At 40.2% G+C, this 16,621-nt stretch overlaps 2 protein-coding genes across 2 annotated transcripts; one reads left to right on the forward strand and one right to left on the reverse strand.

Annotated features, from left to right (window-relative positions):
- Positions 1-39: 39 nt before the first annotated feature.
- Positions 40-7,392, reverse strand: LOC117295434 (DDB1- and CUL4-associated factor 12-like). The gene is made up of 8 exons (XM_033778089.1): positions 7,209-7,392; positions 5,550-5,918; positions 4,643-4,870; positions 4,228-4,288; positions 3,544-3,842; positions 3,005-3,227; positions 2,269-2,420; positions 40-1,290 (listed from the first exon to the last, which is right to left on the reverse strand). Exons 2-8 carry the CDS (start codon positions 5,793-5,795, stop codon positions 1,135-1,137), a joined length of 1,365 nt encoding a protein of 454 aa, XP_033633980.1. The 5' UTR covers positions 5,796-5,918; positions 7,209-7,392; the 3' UTR covers positions 40-1,134.
- A 3,255-nt stretch (positions 7,393-10,647) lies between these two features.
- Positions 10,648-15,414, forward strand: LOC117296146 (polyubiquitin-C). Its single transcript, XM_033779026.1, has 2 exons — positions 10,648-10,733; positions 11,832-15,414. Exon 2 carries the CDS (start codon positions 11,842-11,844, stop codon positions 14,584-14,586), a length of 2,745 nt encoding a protein of 914 aa, XP_033634917.1. The 5' UTR covers positions 10,648-10,733; positions 11,832-11,841; the 3' UTR covers positions 14,587-15,414.
- The last annotated feature ends 1,207 nt before the right edge of the window (positions 15,415-16,621 follow it).

Genomic DNA, 16,621 nt, shown 5'->3' on the forward strand with positions numbered 1-16,621 from the left:
CATAATGTTTTTCACTCGGTCTGGGCATATGTTCCAAAAATTTAACATTTTCTCCAAAGTGGTATACAGTGGTCATGTTTTATAATACAGTGAAAAGTCTTGCTTTGTTAATAGTTTAAATTCAGACCCAAAACACACCTCATAAACTATCGGTAAATCAAAAGAACACAGTTAAGGGTTACAGTCAACGACAAGAACCTTGCCCCAAATTATGTTGCTGACCGTCAGCTTACAGTCCATGGATGACATTTCACTGGAGGGGGGCCATGCAAGCAGAAGTCTTTGCTAATGTGAAGTCTCCATGTAAATTCGACGCCTGCAGATTTGCCTTGCTTTGAAATACAGTGTATGATGTTTTGTGCCAATCTCTACTCCACGCTCACATTTTGTAGTGTAACCATACCCAGCATACATTCTGAGAAGTGCTCTGCGACTGACGCTACTATTCGGTTGCTACTGAAGGCACAACAAACTCTCCATTGAGGTGATGTTGAGAGATCATTGACTGACATTTCATAACAGCCCGTGAATTTGAAGCAACACATTGAAAGGTCGAGTCAACATGTCGATACAGAAGGGAGCGTTTCACTGTTTTCTCCACACATTTGAGGGTCGCTCATTGGATGTGTATCAAAGGCATCATCAAGATATCACGGCGCAATCGGGAACCACAGACAAACAACGCACCTGCGAATCTCTATTTTACATGTTAAAATACAGTCTCAAAGCTGTGGGACACTAGAATTGATTCCAGGGCTGGACGACCTCTCCTCTCGTCTGGTGCTGTGCATCATTCTTTTTCATACAAATTTGAAATCCTCATCTGGGTATTGGATTAACAATGAGCTTGCGATCGGTTACAGGGCAAGTTTCGAACCTGAAGCAGGGGGCAACAAGGGCGTTACGCGCTCCCCATCGACTGCCTTCATGCCCCTTACAACCATTTCAACAGGCATCCTCGCAGATGCTTCCAAAGCAAAGCAAACATCACCATGCCCTCAAAAAAGTTTGAGATCGGGAAACGCGATTACGAATCTGGTGGGCTGAAATCAGTTTAAAGTTTCACTTTGCAACATGCGCAATTCACATCACTGTCCTATGTCAAACACTGTTTGCCTCCCAGGATTCCCGGGGTTATTGCCACAGTGCTGCGTAATTCCCCGACAGGCCCGCTGGTAGAGGGCCGCCGGCTACAAATAGTCTGGTACCTGATTTATCGTAGCAGTGCGTGTATGCTGCGTTTTCGTGTTGCTCCCCATAGAAGTGCTCGAAATACATGTCATCACGATTCTGAAAAGAGGAATAAGAACTGACGTTAGGATCATATGATGAAACAAGAAAAAACAAAAACACTTTAACCCTTAAGATAGTATAAACCTTTAATTAACCCTAACGAGCAACTTAAAGCTTCCCAAAACATATCTACCTTTAATCCTTTAGAGACCATAGCGACCACAAGCGGCTTATACCAAAATGCGCACAGGGGCCGCAAGGTGTGATCTACTTCCACTCACATAAAATCACATAACGATGTTAATTAGGTCAAAGTAAAGGTCATGTGCAAAGCTACCTTATAGGTAGTACATGTATGGTAACATAGTTTCCCAATTTCTAACATACAAAACTAAGTTATCTGTTTCATGTTATTTCTATTGACATTTTTACTGACAAAATTTGATTCAAGAAATTAACAAGATTATTGACAATGTCTAGGCCTTTTGTATTGTTAACACAAAAGATGAATAACATAAATAATTTAGCACAAACTACAAGTTAAATTAATGACAGTGATTAATAACTAACTAACTAAATCAGAAAACAATTTAATGGACCAGGTAAAACAAAATACGCAGATACAAATAAAAAAGTTCATGCATGGTGATGATTATACGGAAATGAAAAGGAAATGAAACTATATGCAGGAGTGCAAAAATTACAGTTCACAAATTGTAAAACCAAAATAACAATATAAATGCAGGCATGGTATTTGGCACCTTGGCAATACGTAGGACAATTTTATTGAGTAGAAGGGTTGTCCTACATGAACAGTGTACATGATATAGGCAATAAATTTTCAATACAAAATTTGCTGCTTTTTCCTGAGGAAAACAAAACAAAACACACAATCAGAAATCAGATAAAAATAGGAGAAGACTTGTTGAGAAAACATGAACGAGTTAGAAACAGAGACCACTTACATTTACCGACAAAACCCACACCTTTTTGTATACCACACGAACAAATTCAATTGATTTCTATATTACTCACCAAGTGCCCCTGTCCGGTTTTCAGAACGTGTTCCTTTTTTGACTTTGCTCGATCGGGGAGGTACCGTCCACCACGGATGTCGAAGAAGCGTATTGAGCCTTTACCTGTTCCTATGGTAACAATGTCTTCCCTGAAGCTCAGCGAGCGGACACCTAGAATGAAAAGGTGGAGGGGGGATGTTAGTTGAGAAATTCAATTCAATTTGTAGGCAAGGAACACTGAAGTTGTCATTGGTCAATGGAATTTATTTGGGGAGGAGCTTTGTGAATTGGCTGATTGCAATAAAGAAACAAATAATAATAATTTAGAATTTATACTAAGCCCCTTACGCAAAAATGATCAAAAGAGCATGGCATGTTTTAAAATGCACAAAATAGAAGAAAAAACACTGGTCACCAAGCCAGTGCCCAAACCACAGTTGTATTGGAATATGTCTGTTCTGCCAACAGAGAACTTAAAGTTACTTATTAAATAGGCCTATCCCTGCTGGCATTGGACCCTTTCAGAAGACAGATGCCTCTAGCCCCCACCCTCTCGCTTTCTTTCCCGTAGCATTTGCCTGTGGTCTCCTCCTCAAATTGTGGAGGAGTTTGAGTCAAAACAGTCAACCTTAAGTTAACTATTGTGCCCACTCAACCTTGCTCCAAGCTGCCTTTCTTTCAATCACAGCACTGCTAATCCTAAAAAAAAAAAAAAATTAATCGACAAGGCCACTATAAAAGAATGAACACCTTACCACTTCCTCTCTCCTGGGAGCAGATAGAGGTGATGGTCTTCATGGAATGTGGATCCAGGAAGGTGACGTGGGACTGTGAGCCCACTGCGTAGAGGGAGTAGTCACGTGACAGGGCGATGCAGACATTTTCCTGGCAGTAACTCAGATGCTCTACCTCCAGCTGGTCAAATGTCTCAATGTCGATGGTGTAGATGTAGCCGTTTGACGTGAGCACTGCAAGGTCCTGTGAGGTGCATACATGTACATGAATGATAATAATAATAATAACCCGTTTTTATATAACGCTTTTCACACCCGGAGGGCATCCCAAAGCGCTTCACATTATTACCCCTGGTAGTCCCAATAATATCTCAGAAAAGTGTGTAGTCTAAAGTAATTTTCTTACATCCCTACAAATTTTATAAAAATTAATGTTCACTGTTTTATTGAAAAGATCAAAGTCTACTCCTTAATGGAACACATGGAATGATGAATTCTTTGAAAAGCTTTTGACATAAATTACAAAAATATCACTTTTTCCTATTAAAACTGAAACATACCTTCTTGAACTCGTTCACCTGCAGCGCCCTGACTTTGTCCTTGTCTTGGCAATACTTCCGGGCAACATCCTTAAGACATATATGATTCGACACGTCTTCGGTAGAGCTATACGCACTGTCTTCACTTGCGCTGCGATGGGTTTCGGACGTCTCTTCTTCTGACGGTTCCCTCTCTTGGACACGATGGCGGGAGGAAGACGATCGCCTCTTGGAGAGGTGGACGCTCTTGGATAAATTCCTCTCTTTGCTGAAGCAAGTTTCCGCTGTGGACCACAAGGCTATACTTGAATCTCTAGAGCCTATGAAACGGGAAAATGGTAAACATTATGTAAAAGAACTTGTCTAGTTGCAAGACAATGGGAGCATTTCAGGACACTTGGTGGCAGCAGACTTACCAGGTAAAATCCATTGTTCTCGATAATGTGCTCATGCTCAGAACTATGCAAACAATTGAAATTTACCTGGTAAGTCTGCCGCCACTTAGCGCCTCAAAGTCTCCTATTGCAAAGGTCGTGGGTACGAATTTCACAGAACTCGGGAAAGTACCGAGTATGCAGTGCTAACACACATCGGTGTAAAGTCAAACCTAGGTTAATAAACTTATTCAATGTTTAAAAACTGGCTTACAGAATATCATTTTTCAAACAAGAAAGTTGGAGATGGTTTTTGAAGATGTTCTTTTACCTGTGACAAAAAATTGGTCATCCAGCCACGAAATGGCAAATATCCAGTCATTATGGCAGTTCTGTATGGAGAGAAAAAGAAAATAAACAAAGTTAAACACACCAATCTGTACATGCAAGTGATGCATACCATGCTGCCATTGTTAGGTTACTAACACCACAAGATTGTGTAGACAACAACATGGGAAAACTGTTATATTTTTTCACTTTATATGCATATACTATTGAGTGTCTTCCATACATTTAGGGAAAAGATGGAAATGCCAGAATTCTCTCAATAGCCAGAAAACTGGCATCATTGACAATAGTGTTGTATTTAACATGCTACAGCAGATCAATTTGTCACTTCATATCAAGAGGTACCTCAGGGATAAGTACTTGGCCCTTGGTACACAGTCAACTCTGTATCTACTCACTTCCCCAAGGTACAGTGGATCAAACGAAGGTAACTTATATATAGCAACATTGTCTGGATTATCGGCTCCGGTGGCCAACAATGTGTTGCTGGGATTGGAAGCAATGCTGTGGATCCCGCCGAATGCCAGAGACTGAGCGAACATGCAATTCTCAAAGACGCGCCCTGTCCGGCTTTTGATGATGGGTAGACGGCACTGCTGTCCAGTGTTCACATCTAAAACAACCAACTGCAAACAAGAAGAAAATGTTTTGAGTGTTAAAATCCACCTTTAAATGTAAATGAATCATGGCATCAAGAGAGGAGAATTTCACCTTACAATAATTCAGAACTTTCAAAACACATGGTGTGAAACAGTGTTTCTCTAAACCCCTAACCACTCCATCCCATCAAAAAGCATGATTTGTTTGATTCTGTTGAACTGAAGACAGCACTAGGAAACTGATTATGCTCTGCATGGGGTCAGGCATACCTCCATAATCAGAGTCCAACAGGAAGAAACAAAACTTGCAGTTGGATTTTGAAGGGGTTTGGGTTTGTTAGGAATAACATTTTGTTTTGTTTAAATGTGTAAACATTGCAACAACCATCAATACTTTTGAAGACAAGACATCTTTAAGGTTGTGGCCAGAAAGGAAATCATTTTAAGGTACAAACCACAGAGAAAATAACATTTAAAATGTTGCAATCAAACTTGTTACATTTGAGAAGACAGTGTGGGTGAAACAGTGGATACATATTGAAGTATTATACCAGGTCCGAACCGGTGGCTACAACTACGGCTTTGGCTAGATTTCTGCACCCCTCCTAGCAATAGATACCATTAGCAACAGTCATAACAATAGCGGTAACTTTTGACTCAGGTTCGGCCTTAGGTAGTTTACACTTAGTAGCATTTATATCTTTACCGTATTGCACTTGGTTCCAAAGACGACCTGTCTATCAGAAAGCCACTGCGAGGCAAACACTTTGTTCGTTGTACCCAGTGATATTTCATGTTCTTTAAGAAGATAGGGTAACTTTCTTGCTGCAAACGAATCTAATTTCCGCGGTATCTTCAGGGGTGTTCCATATTGTCTTCTTTGCGTGTACTGGAAAACGGACATCTTATCCTCCAAACAGATGTTGCTGCAGCTTTCATGTTCAAGCTCCATGGATACTTTCTCCAAATAAAGGTCTTGAAACGGTGTTTTTGTTAACTCTCTCTCTCAAAGGTCTTCTTTGATGGACTGGACACACCAGTGTGGCTTGAGAATCAGTTCAGTCGTATCTGTATTCTAAAGCATAGAATAAAAACATTGCTTAATTTACAGAAGTCTTTATGTAATAACACAAAGAGAAAATCATGCCCCCTGGGTTATCCTATACAGAGCATGTAAATCATTAGATGTAATAATCGTAACCTTCCTGCTTCGCTGTCACAAGTGTCAGGGAAGGGTTTACTTATGACTTGTTGATGGCACAAACAAGTTGACACATTCACGTTCAACCCAACAATTCAATACTAGTTAAGACTTTCTGAAAACATGTTTAAATATCACAAGGCTCCTATTAATCTCATTGCGCTGCATAATAATTTAGCACACTAATTAAGTCCAAGTTGGATGTTCATATTCACTGTCTGTCATCATGCAGTATCTGACTTTAGTCTACTTCTGCTACCTCTACCTCAGCTCGCTGTCAAGCTCAGATTGTGAAACAAAACAGTCAATAGACATGATAGAAAAATGTCTGTATGACGTATCCTGCCACTACTTTAATCTTCCTTCCTTCCTTTTGGTAAAAATAGTGAAAAGTGGCAGCAGGACTAGGATACAAAAATTCTTCCCAGTCGCTACTTTAGAAAAGTCAATAATCATACATTCATATTCATAATCATACAATACATGTTTTGGGATAACTTTCCGTATGGCGCCACCACTTTTTCACTCATTTTTACAAAGAAGGAAATCTCATTGAGGTAAATTAGATACTATATAATTTGGAAAAGTTTCCATATGGCGCCACCACTTTTTCATTTGATCTGAAATAATATAATTATATAGTATCTAATTTACCTCAATCAATGAGATATCCCTTTTTGTAAAATCTAGTGAAAAAGTGGTGGCGCCGTACGGAAAGTTACCCTTATTTCATATCAAATGAAAAAGTGGTGGCGCCATACGGAAACTTTTCCCATGTTTTGTTTAAATGTTATACAAATTGACAAACAAACAATAGGGGGGCCTACATCATATGACAAGTCATGACTCATGTCAAAAAAAATACAACTTTTAGTTTTACAAGAAGTTCATCATCATGTTTATAATTATAACCACAGCGTACAACATTTTTTGTACACATGTCATGATGAAGAAAAGTGCACACTTAATCATTAATGGTTAGCTGGCAAGGTTGTTGATTTATTTTAAAATCAGCCGTAGGCCTATTTAATCATGGAAAAAACACATGTTTAAAAGACGTATAAAAAACAACAAACATAATTTTTTGTCCGAAAACTGGACCAACGTTTTTTCAATTGCATCATGAAACCAAAACAAATCCAGTTTTCACCTCCTTTTACTCACAATATACGTACTGCTCAGTTGTTTCAAGCACTGTTATCATGAAATCCATGAAAATCATACCAATAACGGAGTATGATCATAGTTTGACAAGCAATTTGGACTCGACAAAGAATGGTTGTGTTACGTGTGTACGTCGTACAAATCGTATGTAGACGGTGTGGATGGTGGTGTGTGTGGTGTGAGAAAATACGTCGCGCGCTGGTTTCCCTTTTTTTTCAACCTCGTCACTTAAAACTTAAAAACATCCCATGAGATAGAATCTGGGTTCGATGTTTTGTGGAGTGTGTGCTCGTTTTGGGCGCGTTGGAGATACGAGTGGATATTCCTTGGAATGTACGATCGACATTACGCAACGCGTAGCGCACCGCGCATTTTCTGCTCCTCATTTTGAGTAAATATTTCTACAACCCTGTGAAGTTCTCGCGAATAGACTGTGCAAAACTCGCGCTATTTCAACATCAGCTGAGGGGAGTTTTTGACGTGGATGAGGTTTTGGAAATTTATACAATATCAAAGTAAAATCACTTCAACAATAACAAACATAACCCGAGAAATAAAATTGCCCCAGCAGCCGGTTATTTGGCATTTTTTTATCACGCGCGAACGCGCGAGACTTGACCTGCTAATTATTGTATTGACCCCTTGCACGCGCGTCACACGCGGCGACTGATTAAACGCACAGTGAAATTGCCCACCAGTATGGCGCATTCAAGATTTTTCTGATGATGACGTCAGGTGAAATAAGCAGTTAAGGTGGACATTTTTAGAGGCGCGTTTTCGAGGACGACCCTCCTCGGTTATGACCTCAGAACGTCCCACCAGCTCAAGTTTATGCCAATCCGTTTTGCTGTTGGACACCGGAAAGTCATAATGCAAAGCAAAATAAAATATGGCCAGAAAACACATTATGTGTGGTGGCCGCCGACTCACAAATATCAGGCAGGGCCCCAACTGTGTAAGAGCATGGAGGTAGTTGGTAAGAGGAAGGCCTGGCTGATATGATGAGGCCCATCACACACTGTGTAAGCACAAAAACATGCCTGAAGCAAAACTTGCAGGCTACCAAACAGCCATGCCATTCATAAAGTTAATTTACACCGTGCGACTGTTCATTTTGTGCTTAGCAGAGAAATTTGTTAATCAGTATTAGTTCTGCCAATCAGTTTTAATGATAGTGAAATTTGGCCCAGGTAAAACATGATATAAAATTAATACGAAATTTAATTAATAGGCTTGTACCATGTAGGTATAGTGAGGGCGCTGTTTTTGTGACACACGGTACACCGTATTCTTGGTGGGCGTGTAATCGGGTGCCGGTGGGGGCGATAGGAGCGGCGGCGGCGCGGGGTATTTGACATGGGTCAAATCATGGAGGTAGACTACCTCCATGGTCAAATTATGGCTCAGCACACTCAAAGCTCCATCCAATCATTTCTACCTCCATGATCCAATGTAATCACGGGTTTTACGTTTGTTTGCACTTGTAAAATATTACAACACTCCATGTTCTATGCCTTTAGATTGAAACTTGTGACAATTTTTACCAGCAGGCCAATAACAATTTTTATTGATCGACAATTCGTGGTATAAACGTCAACAAAGTCATTTCGAGAACTTCTGACTGAGTGGTTTGACGATTACTTTAGGGACTAAAGTATTACAGTAGTCAATCGAATGTTCGAATGTTCGGGTGAATATTCCTCCATGGTACCTTGCTAACCTCCTCCATGCTGCTGGTGGCGCACTCTTTCGGGTGAGTCTAACTTCACAATGGCATGCATGGTGGAAATAATCATGACCTGCCCTACTCGTTGACCTTTGAACAAGAAAATGTACATAACACTTGTTATTGAGTTTACGCAACAGTGATTTTGTGTTTGTCATCAGTATTTGCAACCGTGACGTCATGTAAGCGCGCACCCAATGACGTGCGCCCACCACCACCACGGCCGTGAGATAAACTTTGTTTTTTTTGTTTATCAGAGTTCATACAGGGATTGGCACCATCAAGGACGTTTTGTTGACAGAAAACAAGTCTATACACGACCTTTAGAAATGGTGCCTTTGTTGTGACAATCCCGTGCCAGCAAGTTTCCATGGCCGGAACCGTTACCGAACGTTCTTGCTCCAAAATGTCCATGATTATTCACCTTATTATATCCGCAATTCTGTTAAAATTCACAGAGCATCTTTTCTTCTTGAGAAGTTTTTAGAGAAGGACAGAGAAGTTTCTCTATATAAACAAAATCATGACTTTTCAGGTTTTGCTGATTGTGACCCACTGTACATCCACTTCAAAGTTTTCCTTTCTATTTTTCATTCAACTCAGTGGTTATTAATTGTTTGTATTGTTGTTTTGTTTCTTATTTCTCTCTCTCTCAACTTTTCATATGACCATACTTTTTCCGGTGCAGATTCCCTGAAAGAGGACTGTCTAAATGATTGTGCATATTTATTAAAGGCAGTGGACACTATTGTAATTACTCAAAATAATTATCATCATAATAAAACCTTTCTTGATTACCAGTAATGGGGAGAGGTTGATAGTATAAAACAATGTGAGAAACAGCTCCCTCTGAAGTGACGTAGTTTTCGAGAAAGAAGTAATTTTCCACAAATTTGATTTAGAGACCTCAAGTTTAGAATTTGAGGTCTCGAAATCAAGCATCAGAAAGCACACAACTTCGTATGACGAGGACGGTGTTTTTTCTTTCTTATGTCGCAACTTCGACGACCGATTGAGCTAAAATTATATGCATATGTTGAAGTACACCAACTGTGAAGACTAGTCTTTGACAGTACCAATAGTGTCCACTGTCTTTAAGTAACCACATCCACTTCCTTTTCATTTCTATTGTTCTTTATTCAATTTGTATTTTTATGAAATCTGGTTTTTTATTTGATGTGTATTAATATAGTTTTGTTTTTTACTTCTCTCTCTCTCTTCCCCCCATTAGTTTCTGAAACGAGCAGAGTTGGGTCACGCCGCACCAGTCGGTGGCAAGAACCTTTACGCAAGAATATTATGAAAGACTTTATAATGTCTACACTATATACTAGGCCTACTCCAGGAATACACAAAAGTAATCATAGTAATTTTTTGATAGGGAGGATATGCTGATCATCAACGTACATAACCATATCCACTCATACAGTGTACACATGATTCACTACGCTACGTCATTGCGTGTTACGATGATGACAATGCACCTCCTGCACAATGAAATTTCTAGAAATCTCTCTGGCGCCCTTCTTTGTTCTCGTACATTCTATTATACAACAGTCAGGGAACCAAACACATTCACGGTACGCTGCTTCCGCTTGGAGATATAGTTCTATTTTTACCAACCAACGAAGAACGCTGAATTTTAGCATGTGACCAAGAAGGACCAATAGAATGAGGATACTGACGCTATATAAAATCAACATTGAAGCGACGCATCAGTAATATACATGCAATAATATAGAAAACAGCAACTCTAAATTTGAGCAATTTTACATTGTAACTTTTGCAGCTTTTTGCAGGTAAGTTTTCCCCCATTTATTAAAACTTTGAGTTAATTTTGTACAATGTATCTTCAGGAAAAGTCTGGTTATTGTTGTTGATTTATAAGCCTGTGAGAATTCTTTTGAATTTAGTTGTTTTGGGGGGTGTTTCACTCGGTCGGCCGTGTATCAAATGCAAAAACTGAAGAAGGAAGTGGCGAACCTAAAAATAAGAAAAATATACATTCTTAAAGAGGGTTATTAAAGCCATTTAATTTTGCCAATCTAACCCGAATTGTTATATTTAACCGCTGTTTTTATGTTTTCAAGAAAGAAATGAGTTTTATTGAAGATATTTTTTGAAAATCGCCAATGATTGTTGCCCAAATTGGCAGTGGATACTTCGACCGGATTTTTAACCCAGACAGTAAAAATTCTGAGCGAAACATACTCGCCGTACAGCAATTTTGGACGTTTTTTTCAAGAAGCTGTGATTGAAATAATTCAATACCTTCCGTTATTAGGGCTATTCATTTCTTTATTGATGTTTACTGATAACTTATAAAAAAATTCTCTTCACAAAACATCCCACAAATGAATGGTGAATACATTTTCAGTTATTGCACAATCGATGATGATTCATTTCAGAGAATTGTGATGGCTGAATACATTTGAAATTTGTTGACACATTACAAATGGCGTAGGCTACCTGATATAAATTTATTCTTTCAGAAATAATGATCATTAGAAATAGTAAGTTACAAATAACCTTGAGTTTATACTGAACATTATAGAATTCAATTTCTAAGATTTGAGAATTGTTACTGCAAGTAATGCTTCTCAGATCCAGATTTTGGTCTTGCTAAACAAAGACCTTGATTAATTATTTTTTAATATTGAATATTTTTGTTATTCTCTGGATTGAAATTTTCTTCAAAAAGTTGGAATAAAGAATCGCTGAATTCCCCAACCCTAAGCAAAAAGCAGCATTAAAGATGGAAATATTATTTTGAGCAATATAGTAGAATGTACCTACCTTGGCTGAAATGTAACAATAAAGTACTCTGGAAAGTGAACTGTGACTGTTACTTGAAATACAAAAACTAAATATTCAATTTTTGTGTTTCTTTCTTGCAGAAAAAACATCATGCAGATCTTTGTGAAAACACTGACTGGCAAGACCATCACCCTTGAGGTTGAGCCCAGCGACACCATCGAGAATGTCAAAGCAAAAATCCAGGACAAAGAAGGCATTCCCCCAGACCAGCAGCGTCTGATCTTTGCAGGAAAGCAGCTTGAGGATGGCCGTACCCTGTCCGATTACAACATCCAGAAAGAATCCACACTTCACTTGGTTCTTCGTCTTCGTGGTGGTATGCAGATCTTCGTCAAAACCCTTACAGGCAAGACCATCACCCTAGAGGTTGAGCCCAGTGACACCATCGAGAATGTCAAAGCTAAGATCCAGGACAAGGAAGGCATTCCCCCAGACCAGCAGCGTCTCATCTTTGCAGGAAAGCAGCTTGAGGATGGCCGTACCCTGTCCGATTACAACATCCAGAAAGAATCCACACTTCACTTGGTTCTTCGTCTTCGTGGTGGTATGCAGATCTTCGTCAAAACCCTTACAGGCAAGACCATCACTCTTGAGGTTGAGCCCAGTGACACCATCGAGAACGTCAAAGCTAAGATCCAGGACAAAGAAGGCATTCCCCCAGACCAGCAGCGTCTTATCTTTGCAGGAAAGCAGCTTGAGGATGGCCGTACCCTGTCCGATTACAACATCCAGAAAGAATCCACACTTCACTTGGTTCTTCGTCTTCGTGGTGGTATGCAGATCTTCGTCAAAACCCTTACAGGCAAGACCATCACTCTTGAGGTTGAGCCCAGTGACACCATCGAGAACGTCAAAGCAAAGATCCAGGACAAAGAAGGCATTCCCCCAGACCAGCAGCGTCTCATCTTTGCAGGAAAGCAGCTTGAGGATGGCCGTACCCTGTCCGATTACAACATCCAGAAAGAATCCACACTTCACTTGGTTCTTCGTCTTCGTGGTGGTATGCAGATCTTCGTCAAAACCCTTACAGGCAAGACCATCACTCTTGAGGTTGAGCCGAGTGACACCATCGAGAATGTCAAAGCAAAGATCCAGGACAAAGAAGGCATTCCCCCAGATCAGCAGCGTCTCATCTTTGCAGGAAAGCAGCTTGAGGATGGCCGTACTCTGTCCGATTACAACATCCAGAAAGAATCCACACTTCACTTGGTTCTTCGTCTTCGTGGTGGTATGCAGATCTTCGTCAAAACCCTTACAGGCAAGACCATCACCCTAGAGGTTGAGCCCAGTGACACCATCGAGAACGTCAAAGCTAAGATCCAGGACAAGGAAGGCATTCCCCCAGACCAGCAGCGTCTCATCTTTGCAGGAAAGCAGCTTGAGGATGGCCGTACTCTGTCCGATTACAACATCCAGAAAGAATCCACACTTCACTTGGTTCTTCGTCTTCGTGGTGGTATGCAGATCTTCGTCAAAACCCTTACAGGCAAGACCATCACCCTTGAGGTTGAGCCCAGTGATACCATCGAGAATGTCAAAGCTAAGATCCAGGACAAGGAAGGCATTCCCCCAGACCAGCAGCGTCTCATCTTTGCAGGAAAGCAGCTTGAGGATGGCCGTACCCTGTCAGATTACAACATCCAGAAAGAATCCACACTTCACTTGGTTCTCCGTCTTCGTGGTGGTATGCAGATCTTCGTCAAAACCCTTACAGGCAAGACCATCACCCTAGAGGTTGAGCCCAGTGACACCATCGAGAACGTCAAGGCTAAGATCCAGGACAAGGAAGGCATTCCCCCAGACCAGCAGCGTCTCATCTTTGCAGGAAAGCAGCTTGAGGATGGCCGTACTCTGTCCGATTACAACATCCAGAAAGAATCCACACTTCACTTGGTTCTTCGTCTTCGTGGTGGTATGCAGATCTTCGTCAAAACCCTTACAGGCAAGACTATCACTCTTGAGGTTGAGCCGAGTGACACCATAGAGAACGTCAAAGCAAAGATCCAGGACAAAGAAGGCATTCCCCCAGATCAGCAGCGTCTCATCTTTGCAGGAAAGCAGCTTGAGGATGGCCGTACCCTGTCAGATTACAACATCCAGAAAGAATCCACACTTCACTTGGTTCTTCGTCTTCGTGGTGGTATGCAGATCTTCGTCAAAACCCTTACAGGCAAGACCATCACCCTAGAGGTTGAGCCCAGTGACACCATCGAGAATGTCAAGGCTAAGATCCAGGACAAAGAAGGCATTCCCCCAGATCAGCAGCGTCTCATCTTTGCAGGAAAGCAGCTTGAGGATGGCCGTACTCTGTCCGATTACAACATCCAGAAAGAATCCACACTTCACTTGGTTCTTCGTCTTCGTGGTGGTATGCAGATCTTCGTCAAAACCCTTACAGGCAAGACCATCACCCTTGAGGTTGAGCCTAGTGATACCATCGAGAATGTCAAAGCTAAGATCCAGGACAAGGAAGGCATTCCCCCAGACCAGCAGCGTCTCATCTTTGCAGGAAAGCAGCTTGAGGATGGCCGTACCCTGTCCGATTACAACATCCAGAAAGAATCCACACTTCACTTGGTTCTCCGTCTTCGTGGTGGTATGCAGATCTTCGTCAAAACCCTTACAGGCAAGACCATCACTCTTGAGGTTGAGCCGAGTGATACCATCGAGAATGTCAAAGCTAAGATCCAGGACAAGGAAGGCATTCCCCCAGACCAGCAGCGTCTCATCTTTGCAGGAAAGCAGCTTGAGGATGGCCGTACTCTGTCCGATTACAACATCCAGAAAGAATCCACACTTCACTTGGTTCTTCGTCTTCGTGGTGGGTGTCAGTAAACCATGTTAGTGATTTGTTTAACCACTCGCATGAAATACGCTACTATAAATAAGATTGAACAGATTGAAAAGGGGATCTTAATTGATAAAACAAAAAGAATTCAGCGTTATGCATAGTACAACTCGAAAAGTATTTAAACTTTTTGGGAAAAATCATCATAACACATTTTTTACAAAATTGATCACCTATTTTGTTCAACTGCGTTTTGAAATGTTCATAAATAAATAGAAAGCATTTAAAAGCATTCAGTAAATCTAGATGCCTTGGCAGGGCTCATTTCAACGTGGATGTCATTTGCAGCATAACAAAACGTGTAAAACTTATTTGTCTTGTGATATTGGTCTTTGAGCTACAAACCCTGCTGTTTCGTTATTACAAGCAGAAATTTGAGCCCTGCATTGACTTGAGAAAAGTGATCAACTTTATAAAAACAAAATACACGGTCGGTTTGCATTATAAGAAACTATGCTTATTCAAGCTGTTGACGCCAATATCCTGGGTTGCCTGCCATTTACTGCATAAAATTCTGAAAGACTTTATTTTCAAACGATGGCTCAAACATGCCAATCATTTCATGAACTTTGAAAAGTGAAACAATTTCTGAAATCACATGCATCAAGTTCAGAAAATCTTGATATGAAAATGTGTTATTTTGTGACTCTCCACTAAGTTGGACTTTTCATCAATTTCAGTCAACTGATGAATGTTAGTTGAGATAAAAAATCATTGTTTGGAAAAAAGGCAAGACAAATCTGTTTTTAAGTGCGTAAAATAATTGAGTTACATAATTGGGAAAGTGCATTAAAAGTGAAAGCTAAAAGTAGAAACTGTTTCAACATGACTATTTTTTGACTTAAAGGAACACGTTGCCTTGGATCGGTCAAGTTGGTCTTTGAAAAGCGTTCTGTAACCGTTTGTTATAAAATCAATATGGTTAGAAAGATGTAAAAGTAGAATACAATGACCTACACAAATATGCCTTGAAATTGCGTGGTTTTCTATTTACCTCGTCGACTAACACGGTCGGCTATTTATGGGAGTCAAGTTTTTGACTCCCATAAATGGCCGACCGTGTTAGTTCGCGACGTAAAATGAAAACCGTGCAATTTTGAGTGGCACTTGTGTGGATCATTATATTCTACTTTTAAAACATCTTTCCAACCATATGCATTTCATAACAAACGGTTTCAAACGCTTTTTATAGACCAACTCGTCCGATCCAAGGCAACGTGTTCCTTTATAGGCAACAACTGCAGTGCATGCTTCAGGACCACTTTAGTAGCATAAAGTCATTTCAAACAATGTCTTGTGCCCAAATAAAATTGTGATTCTTCAAAATGTGGATGCCTTGTGTGACAGAAGTGTAAACGTTGATTTTTAGTTTACAGTTCATGGTTAAGTTTTACTGAAAGTGTTGTACAAAGGAATCTGATGAAATCCACTTTGAACAGTTTGTTTTAGCCAAAATTAAATACTGCACAAAATAGCAACTTTGTCGATTTGAATTATGAGAAGCTAATAGTTTCTCCTTAAACACTTTCAGGGTAAATGCGAACATGAACTGTAAAGATAATTATTTAAAGCAATTTATGAATTGTAGCCGGAAAGACTTCAACTCGTCAGTTATTACAAGCATGGAAATCATGGTTCGTGCTTCATTTGAATGTGAAGCAAATTTTGACGTCGCTAATTCGCATCTCTTGTGGATCATTTACTGTCAAAATTTCTCTGTGACGTCAACATTTGCAGGAGAATTATGAATCGGGCTTTTGAGTGGGCCATCAGGAATAGTGTGTGTAGTTTTTGTTCAACATGCGGAATCAGAGATTGAAAACAACAATCTCTCTGCAATTCTTTTTACATCTGTGACTGGTACATGAGAATATCCCATATCCAATATGTGGCAGAAAAAAGATGGGCCCTTAATTACGCACCCTCTTTCTTGGACTGGATAGTATCGCATAGAGGACATAGTTTCATGCCACACCGGCTACACAAAATTTGAAATTGATGAGCTTGGGTAACTGATCAAAA

The sequence above is a fragment of the Asterias rubens genome, chromosome 10, assembly GCF_902459465.1.
Source record: "Asterias rubens chromosome 10, eAstRub1.3, whole genome shotgun sequence".
In the NCBI taxonomy this organism is placed as follows: domain Eukaryota; kingdom Metazoa; phylum Echinodermata; class Asteroidea; order Forcipulatida; family Asteriidae; genus Asterias; species Asterias rubens.